Genomic DNA, 16,679 nt, shown 5'->3' with positions numbered 1-16,679 from the left:
CCACCTGTAAGTGGCCTATCAAGAAAGGCCTTTGCACGAGTGCTGGTACGCCCAGTTACTGTTGGCGATTCCATGAACGACAGCCAGATTCGAGATTCCCCTTGGGCCCACCTGCCGAGGCGCCCCATCCCGCCCGGTCCAATCCCGCCCGCAGCCGTCCGATCCACCCTCTCCCACACATCCCCGCCGTCCCCGCGCCAGCGGCCAGGATGCGCGCATCGCCCGCCCGATGCGTTTCGTAGGCCGACACTTTGCCCGCCAAAATGGCAGTTGGGAGTAATTAACACCCAACGCCGTGGGCGGTTGCGCCGCTCCCTATAAAACAAAGGCATGGGCGCGATGAAGCCTAGCGGTAGGAGCCTAGCGGTAGGGTGTTTAAGAACAAAGACTCCAAACCAAAACCCGAAGCGAATTTTTTAGATCAAACGGGCCGTAGAAAAAGGTGGGGTTTTATTCCCAGCTGATCTATTTAGCACGCGACGGGAGCATCTCGCTCGATTCGCACCTTCTGAATCGCCCAGCCCCGCGGCAGTGCAACTGGTGGCGGAGCTCGAATTCGAATTGGATTTGCGGCTGCCTGCTTCGGTGGGGTTGGAATTTTTCGCCGCCTCCCCGTGGGGCGAGGTGAGGTGAGGAGAGGAGAGGCGGCGGCGGCGGCGGCAGTTGCGGGCGAGCTCGTCGTCGCACCATTGGGCCGGGTGCCGGGCGGCGCGGAGCGGTGGGCGGCCGCTGGCCGCCGTTGCTGGAGGCAGCTCAGGCAGGTGAGTCGGCCGGATTCCGCGGGTGTTCGTGGGGATTTGGTCGGTTTCGTTGCGGTGGTTGCTTCGGTGGTTAGGGGCGGCTTAGTTGTGGTGAGGTGGGGGCTGGGGGTCTCCTGGTCGCCGCCCGCTCGCCCAGGGGCTTCGATCGGATCCTCCTCGGGACTCGGAAATGCGAGGCTTCTGCAGGAGTTGAGCTTGCCGATTGCACGCCTCCCGAGGCGGAGTCCCCTCGGTGTTCGTGCTGGGTTCGTGGGATTCGGGGAGCTTCTCAGCTGCTGAAAAGCTTGTTACGCTCAGTTGTGTGATTCGTGGGGGGTTCAATTTGTGCAGGTTGATCCAAATTTGAGCGCCTCGGATTCGTGGAGGATTTGGGGGCGTGTTTATGGCCGGCTAGATCGGGAATTTTTCAGCTGCTCTGGGTGTGATGGCAGCTGATTCCAGCATGGGGTTTCACCAAGGGATCACCGCCTCGCTGTACAACCACCACCACATGCTCTCCTTCCAGCCCAACAGCGACGTTGGCATCGGCGGCGACGCTACCAGTGGTGGTGTGGTCATGGCCCCGAGGAGCTTCAGTGGGAGCAGTAGCAACGCCGGGCTGTTCCTCTCCCCAAATCCTGGCGTCATCGGCAACGCGTCGGGGGTTGGCCCATCAAGGAACTCGTCGGGGGATGTGTTTCGAGGCACGGGTTCCCCCAAGTATAAGTTTGTCACTGGTTCGCCTTCGGATTGGACTGACCGTGAGCTGGACATACTGAAGGAAGGGCTTGCGAGGTAAATTCATTGCCCTTTTGCTTCCTGAATTGCTTTTGCCTGTACTGTACTGGTGCAAATTGTTGCCTATGCTGATGGAAGGAACTTGGTTATGCAGTTAGCTTTCTTTTCGCACCTTTGATGTGTTCCAATGTAGTGGAGCATCATTTAGAAAGTCTAAAGCAATAATTATGCAACAGGACCTTTTACTTCGTCAGTTTTGAGCAAAATCAAACTCTCCATCGTGCTTTTCTTGCTATTCAGAATACTGTGAAACAGCACTTGGTTTCATCCATGACCACTTCTTAATAGCCACAATTGAGTGCTTTACGACCAATCTTTTTGCATTATCAATCTGGCGACAAAAAATTAGCCTATTAATTGCCGACAAGCGCTGCCATCTGCTTGACAAATTTTATCTGAGAAACTATTCATTTCCTTTCCACATCTAATTCCAACTTCATTGGCATTGGCAGATATGCTCGTGAACCTAATATCATGAGGTACATTAAGATAGCAGCTATGCTGCCTAACAGGACCATCAGGGATGTCGCGTTGCGATGCTGGTGGGGTACAGTTAAGTCATTTCTTTCAGATGTTTTGATACTTCTCTCATGTTTGTTTGATTCCAATGTTGGTTCTGTCCTTATTCTGCACTCCATTTCTGAACAGATTCTTAGTTTGGCCCAAAAGAAATTTATGAGATTATATGCACTGGACATTTAATAATACCCTTCCCTTGTCTCCTCTTTGCCCTTTGGAGGGGTTCTTTAGTTTTTCATTAGTTTATTTTTCTCTGTGCTACTTTAGATACTTACTACTCATGCTAACTTGCTAATCTGTCATCATATATTGTACCAAAAAATCTGGCTCGGAAGAAGGGAACTTATATATTGCACTTGAAGTTATATTAGGTTACCAATTACCAGGGTAGATAAAAGTACAACATATAAGGGCCTAATATTGCTTTCCCTGACTAGTAGTTTATGCTATGCTCATGAATATGGCATTAAACATGTTGAGATCTAGCCCTGGGGATTTCTTTTTGGGGTTAGTGTTTGCCTTTTTCTTCTGGCATTGTTTCACCAACATGATTCCTTTTATTACCTGCATTAGTATAAGCAGCACATGGAAGTAAGCCACTATGATCTGCTGACTCGATTCAGTTATTGCAGGGTAAAGACAGAAGGAAGAAACCTGATGGATTTTATACAGGCAAAAAAATTAGAGACATGAAGGTAGTTCTCAGATTATGTGTAGATCATTGAAAGCACTGTCCCTCTTGGTTACCGAATATTTTGACTTGCCTAATCTTTCCTTCATTTCTTTTCCTGATGTCAATCATGTTCGTTCTGACAAAGTTTCTCAACAGCCAACCCAGGATAAAATGGTTGCATCAGTCCCAATGGCTAATTTTCAAATGGCACCTACAAACAGTGTAACCCCTTTTTCGATATCAATGCAACATCCAAATCAACAAAGCCAGGTTCCCAAAGAAGGTTAGCCTCCGTCCATCTCCTTTCTTGTTAAGCTGTTCTTAGCACCATCTTCACTTCACCTAACAAGTCTTAAGGTTTGAGTCGCTGTTTGGTAAAAATTGTCACTCAGTAATTTCATTAGATTGTGAATGGAGACAACTATCAGAAATCAGCTGGCTTCATCATTATTCTGTTGTTTCTTAATTTAGTGGCATGTACATGGTTTACTTGTCATCTGCATGGAGCTAAACATTAAATTCCCCACTGGTTGACTATTGCCTATTTCTCTCATATTCATGCTGTGATAACTAGAAGTTGACGGTTTCTAGGATTAAAAAGCAAACTTCATTTGCTTGTGTTCTTAATCCTGCTCTGCATTTCCTAGACCCAATACAAGCATGGGAATGAAATAGGACAAAACACAAGTAGCAAAGTTTCCATCGTAAACATTTTTTTATGTAGGATTGTAGATCCCTTACCACATGTCTCTAGAACCTGTTAAAGTTGAATTACATTGACAAGGTGGGAATGATTTGCTGTACTGTTATTTCATGATGACAAGCTTATAATGCCATCTGATGTTGCTTCAAGGATCACTTTGTTGGGTTGAACATAGCTATGAAAGGGTCACTCACATATCATATGCCAAGTAGGCAAATAATCTGCTACCTTGTACACACCCACATTCCTTTTGCTGTTGCCCTTCAGTTTTTCATTGGGCTTCGATGTAATCTTCAAGGAAGATGATGCAGTATTAATTTTTGGGGTTTATTAACGTTCGGTGCATAATTATGTCATGTAGGTCATGTTTTTATTTTCTGTCCAGATTGATTAATTCTGAGGAACTCCTTTGATAGTAATAGAAAAGTAGACTTTCCTCATGAACTGCATCCTTCTATCCAATGTTATCTTCCATCAAAGTACATTTCTAATTCATCCATTCTGCTGAAGTATAATATTGGTAATGTTAAAGTGAACTTTCCTTGTGTACCTGCATATATGTATCTTATGTTGATCTTACTTCTAATAGCGTTCATTTGGTTGCATTCTGAAGCAGCTGCTGTTGTCGACAGTGCAACCCAGCGTCTCCTGGAGGAAAATAATCAGTTGCTTAACCAGATTGCTGCAAATATTGAAACATTCAAGGTCTGTATATATTTAGGCTTCTCATGTCTGCGGACTAAACCTGCCACTTTTACTCAGTCACAGGGTACATGGTGCTTGAAAATCTTGAAATTTAATTATGGCTGTTAGTTATACAGTTCATACCTATTAAAAATGGATCACTATCTTTGTTCACCAGGAATGGATACAAACCTCTTACTGATATAGTGACATTAGTTGGATCTGGGATGAAACTGAAGAGAAAAAAATATAATCAATCAACAAATAGCAGATGCCTTGTGTATTTAATGCTTGCATGGACCTGAAATATAAGGGTAGAAGTGCCTTTGGCTTCTGTTTGCACTGTCTGTGATACACTGATACTATAACCATAAATCTCCCAAAAGTTCCGTTATTTTCAAGGTTTCATTTCACCCTTAAAGGAAGTATGATGTAGTCATATTCTTTGAAAGGTTGGGGTTGACATTTGTTGCATAAGAACATTAGTAGCTGGCGAAATCATGTGAAATAAATCTGTCTGCCATCATGCAATTGATAGGGGCAAATGTTTGGTTTGTTGGAACATGTCACTCTCATTGGCTTGATGAAGGATAATAGTAGTTTTCGTGGGTTTTTAGAAAATGTGATAATTGTGGGAACCCATCGATCATCTCTGTTTTCATGCCTGATTTTTCTTGCAGACAGTGGATAACATGGATCTCTTTCTCCAGACGAGTAGCAACATCAAAACAATTTTAAGCAGGTACGTCATTATGATAAATTAACATAAGTTGAGGCCTGAGGAATTGATAAACCTTACACTACTGATATTACTTTCATTGTTCTGTACTGTTTTGCAGAATGAGCGAAACACCCGGTATCATGAGTCAGATGGCTTCATTGCCGTTATCTATAAATGAAGACCAACTATGCTCGCTTATTCAACTGAACAGAATGGTAAGAACACACGACCTGTAAGCAATAGGAGAGATGGATGGTATTTGCATAAGATGTCAACTATGTCTGACCTGACATTGTCTTGTCATGAAAGGTTGCATCATATGGCACATCAAGCATGTCTCATCATAAGAAGCAAGAGCCACGAAGCTAATGTACCATATACTGAGGGGAAAATGAGACGAACCGATGGCCGGTGCTTCCCCAATTCTTTAACATGCTGCGAGGAAGCCTTGCATGTTGTTATACTAACCAAGCACCAAGGACAGTCACTGCTTTCCAGAGAGTGTTTTTGCAGTGATCTGATTGTTTCCAACCCGTCTGCCTGCCTGCCCAACAATTCTTGAAGCTTTTGGAAGAAGCCTGCAGTTATGGTACGAGAGCCTCAAGGTATTTGCTGCTGTTTCTGTTGTATGCACTATCCGACATATATACCATGAGTACCAGACACTTGGTCCGGGACTCGGCAAGTGACTGTAAATATCGGAAGGCTGGAGGCGTTCCATGTTTTGTTTCTCTGATTGCTCATGAATGTATTTCTATTTTTTGTCCCCCGAAAGGGCACTGCATTGCTCCCAGTATGTACAATAGTCATTGTACTAGAATGGTAGGCGTAGACCGACTCCATTTTCTGACAAATTGGATACTGGAACCCACACCTGTGTTGTCCTGACGATCCTCATTCCTTTTCCACTTCAGAAATGACTGGGCCTGAACATTGACAACAGCAGCCTATGTCAATTGGTACAAATTCTACCTGAATCATCGTTCTGCCAACCATATAGCACAAGCATTTTTTTTTCTTTCAAGTCGATGTTGTCGAGAAGTCAATATCAGGACTGCTTGTATTTTTTTTTCTTTCCACCATATACCTTGGACTCTTAATTTTGACACAAGCCGTGACACTAAATATGATGCCAGCAACATATTCCAAACTTCAGCGAGTCCCCACACAAATAGTAGAGGAGCAGAGCAGCAGGTTGTTAGTTGATGCATCGGTGAACATAGAATTCAGTTTTATATTGAAAATGGAAATAATGTCGAATGCGTTTCAAATACTATACACTCAATAAACAAATGGGTGAAAGAAATGATCATCCCATCATCATTCAGGCCCATCCGCTGGGACAAGACACCAGCAAGTGGGCGTTCGTCCTGGTACCCTCTAGGGGCTTAGTAAACCGCGATGAAACCACCAAGAGCTACCAGTTGCTACACACCAATTATGCACGAAGTATGGTACTCTATATGCTACAATGGTAGTTACAAAAATTTGGCAACCCGACACAAATCCGATGCAATACTTCACACATACGTAAATCTACAAGGAATGAAGAGTTCAACTGGCAGGTTGGTCACTGCTCTCCTCCCTAGAATCTTCTGCAGAGAGTTCTTCAACGGTTGGTAGGCTGCTTGTAACAGGGCTTACAGCACCCGAGCTTGCAAGGCTTGCACCAGCCTGGCCAATGATTATGTCGGATTGAGAACTAGGACTCTCCTTGCCAGAATTAGGTACCAAGTCCTGGTCCTCGTTTTGCCGGGAACTGTTGAGGGCATTGCAGTGAGGACAATAGTATGTGATGAACGCAAAGTCCTCTTTCCTTGCAAGACCTGGCAGAAGGAAAGAGGTTAATAGAGATCTTGTAGAAGTTGGTTGACATAAATAGACAGTTATTGTCACCTACCATTATGCATATGGCAGTGGCCACATATTAGAGCATAGCACTGCGTTGGATCCTCCCCTACAAGAAGAGCAGCCACCCGTGCAAGCCATCCCCCGTCATTACCAGCTGGACCTCTGAAGTGCTCAACAGTTCTCTGATTTGGAGTGCCGGGGCTACCTTCTCCATTACCATCATATGCGTTTGAACCGTCAAATGGCTCAGGCGAATGGGTCCTTCCAGTGCCATTGTTTAAGTGAGCTGGTTTTCTTTGCCTAAGTCCGGTAGTTTGTCCAGGATTATTGTTGTTACTTTTACCCAGTGCGGCATCCCTGCTTGATTCATCTCCCAAAAAGACTCTCAATCCAGAATCTGCACCCAACTTCGATGCCAAAACAGTAGCTGCTGCAGCCTTTGCAGCAGGGTCAAGATCGTATCTCTGGTTAACCAAAATAAAGAGTTAGTTCTATGTAGACACCGACATGAACAAGAACAAAGCCTTTCAATCCCAAGAAAAATTGGGCTAGGCTGTATGTAGTTTGTATGCACAACAAAATAAAAAACAAAATAGGGCAGCAAATGAACCTGTATAAGTTGCTGGGTAGTGTAGTAATTTGTTCTCTCCTTCAATTCATCAATCTTAGCTTGCCTTTCAGTTCGAAGCTTTTCAAGAGTATGTTGGTCTCTAATATCAACTGCAGATAAGGTAGGGCGGTACTAATAAGACATGATTGTCTGTACTAATAATACAAATTTATTCTGTGCTCATTGCTCAGATATGGTGCATTGGAAAGCTTTTGGGAAACATGTCAATCGCACAATGTCTAATCCCTTACTTTTGTTCAACTAGAAATACCAGAATGTGTAGCTCTCCTAGTGATGTGTCCACGTGCGTGCGACACCAGAGCATGTAAACAAAGATGAGCATGTACTTACGCATTTTGGTGAGGCGTGTAATGGTTGAGTAGATTAAACCAGCTAGAGCAGGAACCAGAAACATTGGCAGCACCCGGACCGCCCTCATCTGCCAGCTGAGGTCCGGTGATCTCGTAGTCATGATAGCATATCCAACTGCAACAATCTGATCCAAAAACGAAATAGCATAAAACCATATGAAAACACAATTCATCCTGATCCAAAAGTGGCACTCGCGAACTCATCAGAATGCAATTCCACTCGACATCAGTTCTAACAACTAACTGCTGGACTGAAGTAATGCATGGAAGTCGTTCAGATTCAACATGTCATGAACATCTGACGAAATAACAGAATAGGCGTAGTTGCGACAACACATATTGCAGAGCAATGTAACAGACATGCGGCTCGGATGATCAAACAATCCTTGATTCGACCATAAGAAATCGTATCGATCCCTGAGAAAAGGGGGATTTGTATTCCTCTACTGTACACAATCACGGCGAATTGAACGGCAGATACTTGCTACAACCAATTCAAATGAAACGAAAGGAATCACCTCAAGCGCGGCGGCGAGGGCGAGGACGTTGTGCGCGGAGTTGCGGGAGGCGCGGGTGCGGCGGCGGAGGCGGGCCCGCACGACCTCCTCCTCCTTGGACAGCGCCTGCAGCAGCTTCTCGACGTCCTCGCGGCCGCCGAAGATGCCCTTCCACACCCGCGACACGAGCCCCCGCTGCCGCCGCTTCAGCGTCGCCGGCGTCTCCGGCGGCATGGGCGACCGTGGGGACGCCGTGACCACCGACGGCGCCGCAGCGGGCGCGTCGCCTTCGGCCATGCCCGGAGATCGGAGTCTCGTAGGATCTGATCCGATCAAACGCCTCGAGCTCGACGGGCCGGCGGGGAAGGCGGGGGAGGGGCTGGTGCCTGCCGGGACGCCGCGGACTCTCCGTGCGGTTCCTTTATGCGCTCCTCGATTACTACGCGAACGAGGAATGGAGGATTGCTTCGTGGAGGCGCGCTTTCGGGGAGGGCCGGAAAGGCGAAGGCAGGAAAGGAAGGAGGCGGAAGGCAAAGGCGTGGCGCCGCGAGGTCGGTGGTACGTGTCACCCTTTTTCCAAGTTTTTTTTAACCGGACGGCGCGCGATCGCGCTTCAGTTGATTGGCCAGGTAGACATGGTCCATGGTATAATGTAGCGGCAGTCCGTTGGAAGCTTGGGGCTCACATGGTGGACTTGGTGTATGGAAGAAGATTGGGGCCTTGAGCACAAGGGAATCCTCTGCCTGATTCCTGAATCGAAGTACGCGGTGGGCGACCAGTATGTCGGAACAATGACAATGGTCATGGACCGTGGTGGCTTCACACGCAGTCGGCTAATCTGATGCGGTCGCCTGCATTAGCGTTCAATCAAGGTCAAATCGTCTTACGTATGGAACAACGGGGTGCCCACAAGGAGTGACCCAAACAAGATACTACGATTTCCTCGTCTTGACAACAAGTTCCATCCAGAAGAGTAGCACGCTCAGTCAAGACCATAGGAACTCGGATCTGATTGGTTGATGGCCAAACATTATTAGCATTTGCCTCCATGCCACAACTTTATGTTTTCTTTAGCTTGCTCCCATACTCCCATATGCGGACATGCCACGCTTATGAAGCTGTTGCAACAAGTCCTTTGCCAGGCTAAGATGTAGCTAGTTTTTTTTTTTTAAATCAGTGCCAGACAAAAAAAAACATAAAATCTTGGCAGCCTTAGGACAAAGGTGCTCCTAATCGATTTTACATAAATTTCACACAAATCAATCCAACTCCAGTTTCAGCATGCACAAATAACAGAATGATCGACAGTTGCTTCCTTCAGGTCAGTACTTGCACAAGTTAAGACTCTGAAGCTACAGATACCAATGATGGCTGGTTATAGCAAAGAAGATGACTCCTGTATTATTCATTTTACAGTATCAGTAAGGCGGATCAACTTAGCATTCTCATTATATACAGCACGCTCAACTGTGAACCAATTGAAAGAACAGACACCACTTGCCACGCAACATGAGATCCACTAGATGCCTGCCTGATTTGATATCTAATTGGAAGGCTTTACTGCCAAATTGGCGTCATAAACTTGCATGACGCCAAACAGCTTCAAATAATCTTATGCTAAAACAGCACATTTATGGCACGGAGAATCCTTTGTTTGTGGCCTGGCTTCAAGAGAAGAACTGCTCAAGGTTTGGAGAATTGAATATGTTGGCTGCAAGCTGTCCTCCTTCCATCGAGGAAATAAATAGTTGACACCGGATGAACCGCTGATAGCAAATGAAAGCATAACACCATGTAAAACATTTTGTTTTAAAGGCAACCCTGCTCCAAGGAGAAGCAAAGGTACAACACAAGATAACATACCGATAGTTGAGAAACTATATCAAGGCTCGTATCAATGTGAAAATCTGCCTCCAATTGTCGCACAAATGAAGTTCTTCCAACTTCAGTGCTGCAAAAGAGCACCTGAGAAAGTAGACATTTTTTTTACTTAGACAAATACAGGAGAGAGAAACAGATAAGTAAGCCATCATTCACAGGTATCCACATCTGGTCTATGTGTCTAACTATAATCACAGCGGAACTATTGTTAACCAAAATTTGAAGTGTATATTCTCTGAGCGAAGGACGCATATGTGAGCCATCTTATTGTGATACACATCCAAATCCGACAATTATTCCAGCAGGAAAAGATGGTTCAAGTTATATGATGAGGACAATAAACGAGATATTATGCATTAACAAATCTAAATAGAACTCATCACCTTCTCTTTCATCAAGCCACCTGTCCTGAAAAGTCCAGCACTCTCCAGTGCCATGAGAGCATTCTCCTATAGTTATTGATTACTCAGTCATGATCCAGAACTATCAATGTGGCCACTTCAAAGACGAAACATTGTATATTATGAAATCAATACCTCGCTCTTGTCATCAAGTACAGTCTCCATCAGGTAGAGATCACAATGTCTGGATATCTCCAGAAGTAGCTCAACCACTGAAGGTCTAACTGTGGCATGTTTCTGCATCAAGGATGGATAGCAGGGAGTTATATTTTTGGTAATAGGAGATACACATAACTACCTGACGATCATTGCTAATTGCACCTGAAGCTCCTCAGGAGTCTTCTCCTCAAAAACAACACCTAGAAGTTGGCAGGTAACCTGCACAAACAATATGTATAAGAGTTTATGAATTCTGAGAATATACATACTTTATTAAACTGAAGCATTGCCATTATTTTTGAAGATTGTGTCAAATTTGATCAGTGCAGTTTTCCGGTGTAGATATTCTTTTGTCTTTTGTCTAGTCTCTTAAAGAAAATTCCTTAAAGTGTTTCATTACTAAGATAGTTCATCTGAACACAACACTATCTGCATCATAAAACAGATGAAATCCTTATAATGTGCACTGTTTCCTATTTAAACAACAAATAACTTTTAATACCGCCAAGTTGCTTGCACATATGCTCTTCTGAACACAACCCTAAGCACACACACCACTCGGTGCAATGGGAGGAAGAAGCCGCACCTTTCTGCACCCACTCAGTCGTTTCGCCACAATTTGCCGCGTTACCAGCTGTCAAACACAATCTCTGGTCACATATCGAGCCTCACGCATTCAACAATACCACGGAGTCATCAATCCAGCAAAGCCTACCTTGCCTGAGTCACCGACAGGCTCGGCCGCATCAGAAACAACCGAATCGGGAGTCCCTGCAGGTGTAGCCGAGGGTCGCTTGGGAGCAGGCCTGCGGGGGCGGCCCTGCGAGGGGCGCAGGAACCTCCACGCGAACACGACGGCGATGGCGAACCCCGCGACGGCGCCGAGCGATCCAGCGCTCTGGGGAACAAAGCGGAGCAAGGCACCCAGCGCACACGGTCAGTTAGGGTTAGGGATCGGGGGCGAGGGAGCCGGCTTTACCTTGTGGTTGAAGAGCAGGGCCACGATGTCGGTGACGCGGCGGTTGAGGGCGCGGGCGATGCGGCGCACCATCGAGACGGCGTCCTGCTCCGCGGCGAGGCCCGGCATTGCGAGGGCGGGAGAGAGGGGCGGAATCCGAGTTCGATCTCCCTTGCGGAGTCCGGGGCGAGGAGGGGCGGTCAGGTGGATGTGGGGGGGCTTGATTGCCTTGCCGGATTGGGAAGCCGAGGTGGTGGAGGCCGGAAGGCAGGGGCGAGTCTCGCCGGCCGCTGGAGGAAACGAGGGAAGGGCAGGGAGGCGCGATGACTGACAGCAGGGGAGAGCACCTGTGCCTATCTTCTTGACCGGGGAAGAGAGGTCACCCAAGTTTTCTTTTCCTCTTTCAAACCTCAAATAAAAGCGTTCAAATTGAAAAGTTGAATTTCAAAACCAGACCGGCCAAACGAATCCAGTGGCCTCTACTCACGACCCTTAAATTTATCATCTTCATGCAATCCGGTATTTTTTTTTCTGTTTATTCAAATAAGATATTCATAATTTCTAGTATACAACAATACATGAGCAGAAAATTCAATCTCCATCTCCAACGAAGCTTCTCCGTATTTTTCGTATAAAAATATACAAATATTTAGCAACGCTCAAGCTTGAGAATCAATCGGTTGATTGTCAAAACTCAAATCAAGCGAAAAAAACGTGTGGCATTGGAAAGAAGGGCACAAGCAGGCAAGCAGCAATAAGAGCTCGTAAAACGAATGAAAATCAGGAGTGTTGCACAATATATGTAACTGGTAAGCCACACTTCATCCTCTTTGCTGAACGTATCACACACACGCACACACACAAATTGTGCTCCTCACGAGGATAATGTTTTCTCAGGAGAAAAGTATTCAAAAGGACATGCACAGTTCACGTCACTGAATTTTAATAGAAATCTGAAGTCCATGAGGTACTCACTCCAACGGTTCTGGGGTTTGCATTGGATCAGAGTGTCCGATGAAAATAATGGTTCTGGAGTTTGCATCGGATCAGGGCGTCTGATGAAAAATATGTACGTGGCAAGGTACTCAAGAACACATGAAAAAGCTTATGGCAAAATGTTCAGAAACTGTATCATGCAAGCTACTGCAGTGTCAAAGTGCTATCCCCACTACTTGTAAGATCACTGACCTATACCCTGATTACACAGTACAAATCCAACAAAAGCACCAGCAGCAGGGATCGAACTTCGAAAATTTGTGGCAACATGTCCGGCTGAATATGCCTTCAGTTTCAGAACTCTGAACGGAAAGAACTCTGAACGAATTTGTCAACATGCTCGCGCTGCTAACTCCCAGCTTGTCACTCCAGAAATCCATGGGACTCGGCGGTTCCCCATGATCTGGAGCACCCGTGCCCCACGAACGTGCCTCACAAGCTCCTCCCGTAAGCGTGAGGAAGATGGTCATCGGCAGCCTGCTCCTCAACGAGTCTGAATACCTTCAACACCTGCTCCTGCTCTAGCGAGCTACTAGTGTTTCTCAGCGATCACGCTCAGGAGGGAGCGCGTGGGCGTGCGGCTCGGCGAGCACGAGTGCACGACGATGAGGAAGCCGCCGGTAGAAGCGCGCGCGCGGTCGTTGGGCGAGGGGGACGGCGCGCCATGGGGGGGACGGTGAATGGAATACCGTCCACCCCTTGGGGTATCTTACGCCCGTTGGATCGGATCTGGACGGCCGCAGTTAACCCAATCCAAGCCCCGCCTCCGCCCCAGGGCCCAGGGTGCGGCGAGGCAGGGGAGCGCGGAGGATGCGGACATGCGGCGGTGGACAGGTTCGCCTTCGGCGTCGCCGCCCCGGCCACGGCGTGGTTCTCCTTGCCCTTGGTTGCCTGGGGATGAGATCGCACGAGCGACGAGCTCTGAAAGTTTTGAATTTGAAATGACCACGCTTTTGCTCGCGGTGGCGTCGCCCCCTTTTGATAACGAGCAGTTTACGGCTGCGCCCACCGCGCCAGCGCGTGCCGCTCCATGTCGTCGCGCCTCGGCTCGTACACCCTCGAGCCGGCGCTCGCCGCGGCGGCCGAGGCGCTGTTCCGCTCCGGCTCCCCGCCGCGCGCCGTCCTCCGGCGCGCGCGCGCGCTGCACGCGCTCCTCGTGGTCTCCTCCCTGCCCTCCGCGCCCCGCCCGGCCACCTTCCTCGCCAACCAGCTGCTCGCCCTCTACTGCCGCCACTCCGCCGTCCCCGACGCCCTCGCGCTCCTCCGCTCCACTCCGTGCCCCACCGTCGTGTCGTACAACACCGTCCTCTCCGCGCTCTCGCGCACCCCGAGGCACGCGCCGAACGCTTTCGGGCTCTTCCGCGGCCTTTACGCGTCGGGTCTCCGTCCCACCGCCCCCAGCTTCTGCGCCGTCCTCCGCGCTGCCGGTGCGCTCCGCGACGGTCGCGCGGGGGCCGCCGCGCACGCGCAGGCGGCGGCGCTCGGCTTCCTCGCTAGCGACATTGTTCCGACTGCGCTCCTCCAGATGTATTCTGGGTGCGGGTCGCCGAAGGACGCCAACCAGGTGTTCGACGAAATGACAATGCCGGACGTGGTGGCGTGGAACTGCGTGATGCACTGCAACGTACGGTATGGCTACGTGGAGCGCGCACTGAGGAAATTCTGCCGGATGGTGAGCATTGGGCTGGCGCCTACAGAGAGCACGCTTTCTTCGGTGCTGAGTGGGTGCGGGCGCTCTGGGGACTCACACCATGGGCGTGCACTCCATGGATGGGTGGTGAAATCAGAGGAGCTTGATCTTGATTTGCCGCTGCAGAATGCACTGCTCGATATGTACTGCTGCTGCGGTGATCTGGACACTGTGCTGCATGTGTTTCAGAGGATCGAGACACCAGACTTGGTGTCATGGAACACCATAATTGCTGGATTTTCTGGCGTTGGGGATGGATGGAGCGCTGTGCAGGCCTTTGTGCAGCTCAAAGCCGTGTCCTGTGAACAGCTTGCTCCTGATGAGTATACACTTGCAGCTGTGGTGTCTGCTGCTGCTGCATTACCAGCAATGTGTAGTGGCAAGCCGCTTCATGCTGACATAATCAAAGTTGGGTTGGAGAGCAGTGTCTTTGTTGCGAATACACTAATCAATATGTATTTCACAAATGAGGAGCCGAGTTCTGCTCAGATTTTGTTTGATTCCATTATGGTGAAAGATGTAATCATGTGGACTGAAATGGTTGCCGGCCATTCGTCACTAGGTGAAGGAGAATTGGCCTTGAAGTATTTTATTAGGATGCTGGAGGAAGGGCACAAGGTTGATAACTTCTCTCTAAGCAGTGCTTTGAACTCCTCAGCAGATCTTGCAGGCCTTAAGCAAGGAGAAATGCTCCATGCCCAAGTGGTAAAAGGTGGTTACCAAGGAAATATCTGTGTCTCTGGAAGCCTCGTTGACATGTATGCAAAAAACGGTGCTCTTGGATATGCCTATTCAGTTTTCTGCAACATACAGAAGGCAGATTTGAAGTGCTGGAATTCTATGATAGGAGGATATGGCAATCACGGGGATTCTGAAACGGCATTCAAACTATTTGGTGACATGATTCACGGTGGGCTGCAGCCTGACCGTGTAACTTACATCTCTCTCCTTTCTGCTTGTAGCCATTGTGGACTTGTTGATAAAGGAAAACTTTATTGGTCTTGGATGATCACAGATGGCATTGTGCCAGGGTTCAAACACTACACTAGCATGGTGAGTTTGTTGAGTAGGGCAGGTTTATTGGAGGAAGCAGTTGATTTAATTAACAAAGCCCCCTCTGCCAAGAGATATCCTGAGCTATGGAGAATTCTACTGAGCTCTTGTGTGACATTTAAAGATTTGTCCATTGGTGTTCATGCTGCTGACCAGGCATTGGAGCAGGATCCAGATGATATCTCAACACATATACTGCTTTCAAACCTCTATGCCTCTGTAGGGAAATGGGACAATGTGTCTGCAATTAGGAGAAGGATCAGAGGGCTGATGATTGAAAAGGAGCCTGGGCTTAGCTGGATAGAGATTAAGAAAACAGTCCATGTGTTCTCTGCAGACGATGAATGCCATACTCATATAGATGATTGTCGTGATGAGTTGCTTAGAATCAAGGGAAACATGGGACTGTTGGATAGTTGTGAAAATGAATTAGTGTCAAATGGCTAAGTTGCCATGAACTGATTTCAGTTAAATAGGAGTTGTCATGCTTTCCCTCATGACACCAAGAAAGCTGATGTGTATAATTAAACATTTGAGTGTAGCAAATAATGAAAAGTTGCATATCAGCACTTGATCGGCTACCCAACAATTGTTCAGGTATGCTTACAGACAAGCAAGTTTGAGCCTATGTTCGTCTACTGCATCAATGTGAATTTTTGCTTCTGCTTCAACTTCTTTGTCATGAGCAGCATAATTTCTAGATAGCTTTTCTTATACTCGCTAAACCAAATGCTCTATTGTACTTGTTATGTTTTAACAAGCAATTCTTGAGTTTACAGGTTCAACATTTTTCTGGCTTAACACTTTCCTCTGTCAAAGACATTAACTAAATACACACTGAATATTACAGGGCAAAACATCCCAGATTTATCCTGAAAGGTTTGGTCTTAAATGAGGAATCATGTAACTTCGGAAGGCACCAAAGCAGCTTGTCCCATGCCAAACCTTCCTATCATGTAAGGTGCCTGAAATCTGAACCACCCTTCCTTGGTATATAGTACATCTGATCCCAAATAAAAAGTCCTTTTGGGATTGTCCTAGGTCAGACTTTTTTAAGTTTGATCATCAACTTATAAAAAGCAATATAGATTGGCAACATGAAATTGATGGTAATAGATTGGTGATGAAAAATTGTTCCTATATCCTCAAACGCAAATAATACAATTCTTTCAATTTATAGTGATATCATTCTATAGATATTGCTAGTCAAAGCTTGATTTTGGAGACCGTATTGATATGCTAAAGGACTTATCTAAGAGGAAGTAATATTTATGTTTTGGTTTATTAATTCAATTTAAGACATCACGTAATCACAAACTTTTAATTTAATAAGTTCCAATAATCTAACCTTGTTGATCTATCTAATGTGCTCTT

General features: G+C 46.9%; 4 protein-coding genes across 6 annotated transcripts; 2 read left to right on the top strand and 2 right to left on the bottom strand.

Annotated features, from left to right (window-relative positions):
* The first annotated feature begins 355 nt into the window (after positions 1 to 355).
* LOC112899006 lies at positions 356 to 5,780 on the top strand. Of its 3 annotated transcripts, none has more exons than XM_025967341.1 (9): positions 356 to 757; positions 1,092 to 1,535; positions 1,991 to 2,090; positions 2,690 to 2,752; positions 2,887 to 3,013; positions 4,047 to 4,138; positions 4,798 to 4,859; positions 4,957 to 5,053; positions 5,148 to 5,780. In XM_025967341.1, exons 2-9 carry the CDS (start codon positions 1,186 to 1,188, stop codon positions 5,205 to 5,207), a joined length of 951 nt encoding a protein of 316 aa, XP_025823126.1. In that variant the 5' UTR covers positions 356 to 757; positions 1,092 to 1,185; the 3' UTR covers positions 5,208 to 5,780. The 3 variants fall into 3 exon arrangements, with proteins under 3 accessions (XP_025823126.1, XP_025823125.1, XP_025823127.1); XM_025967340.1 differs by having other exon boundaries at positions 357 to 761; XM_025967342.1 differs by having other exon boundaries at positions 358 to 761; positions 4,050 to 4,138.
* A 308-nt stretch (positions 5,781 to 6,088) lies between these two features.
* LOC112899005 (uncharacterized protein At2g24330-like) lies at positions 6,089 to 8,731 on the bottom strand. Its single transcript, XM_025967339.1, has 5 exons — positions 8,189 to 8,731; positions 7,651 to 7,795; positions 7,300 to 7,409; positions 6,739 to 7,153; positions 6,089 to 6,664 (listed from the first exon to the last, which is right to left on the bottom strand). Exons 1-5 carry the CDS (start codon positions 8,462 to 8,464, stop codon positions 6,393 to 6,395), a joined length of 1,218 nt encoding a protein of 405 aa, XP_025823124.1. The 5' UTR covers positions 8,465 to 8,731; the 3' UTR covers positions 6,089 to 6,392.
* Positions 8,732 to 9,520: 789 nt separating this feature from the next.
* LOC112899007 (peroxisome biogenesis protein 22-like) lies at positions 9,521 to 11,941 on the bottom strand. Its single transcript, XM_025967343.1, has 8 exons — positions 11,588 to 11,941; positions 11,324 to 11,506; positions 11,195 to 11,242; positions 10,771 to 10,827; positions 10,585 to 10,686; positions 10,432 to 10,497; positions 10,031 to 10,132; positions 9,521 to 9,933 (listed from the first exon to the last, which is right to left on the bottom strand). The coding sequence occupies exons 1-8, from the start codon at positions 11,693 to 11,695 to the stop codon at positions 9,835 to 9,837; spliced, it is 765 nt and encodes a 254-aa protein (XP_025823128.1). The 5' UTR covers positions 11,696 to 11,941; the 3' UTR covers positions 9,521 to 9,834.
* A 1,482-nt stretch (positions 11,942 to 13,423) lies between these two features.
* On the top strand, positions 13,424 to 15,976 carry LOC112899004 (pentatricopeptide repeat-containing protein At3g50420). The gene has a single exon (XM_025967338.1). It carries the CDS (start codon positions 13,593 to 13,595, stop codon positions 15,750 to 15,752), a length of 2,160 nt encoding a protein of 719 aa, XP_025823123.1. The 5' UTR covers positions 13,424 to 13,592; the 3' UTR covers positions 15,753 to 15,976.
* The last annotated feature ends 703 nt before the right edge of the window (positions 15,977 to 16,679 follow it).

Source organism: Panicum hallii, chromosome 7 (assembly GCF_002211085.1).
Source record: "Panicum hallii strain FIL2 chromosome 7, PHallii_v3.1, whole genome shotgun sequence".
NCBI classification, from domain to species: Eukaryota; Viridiplantae; Streptophyta; class Magnoliopsida; order Poales; family Poaceae; genus Panicum; species Panicum hallii.
This window is presented reverse-complemented; position numbering and strand designations above follow the sequence as displayed.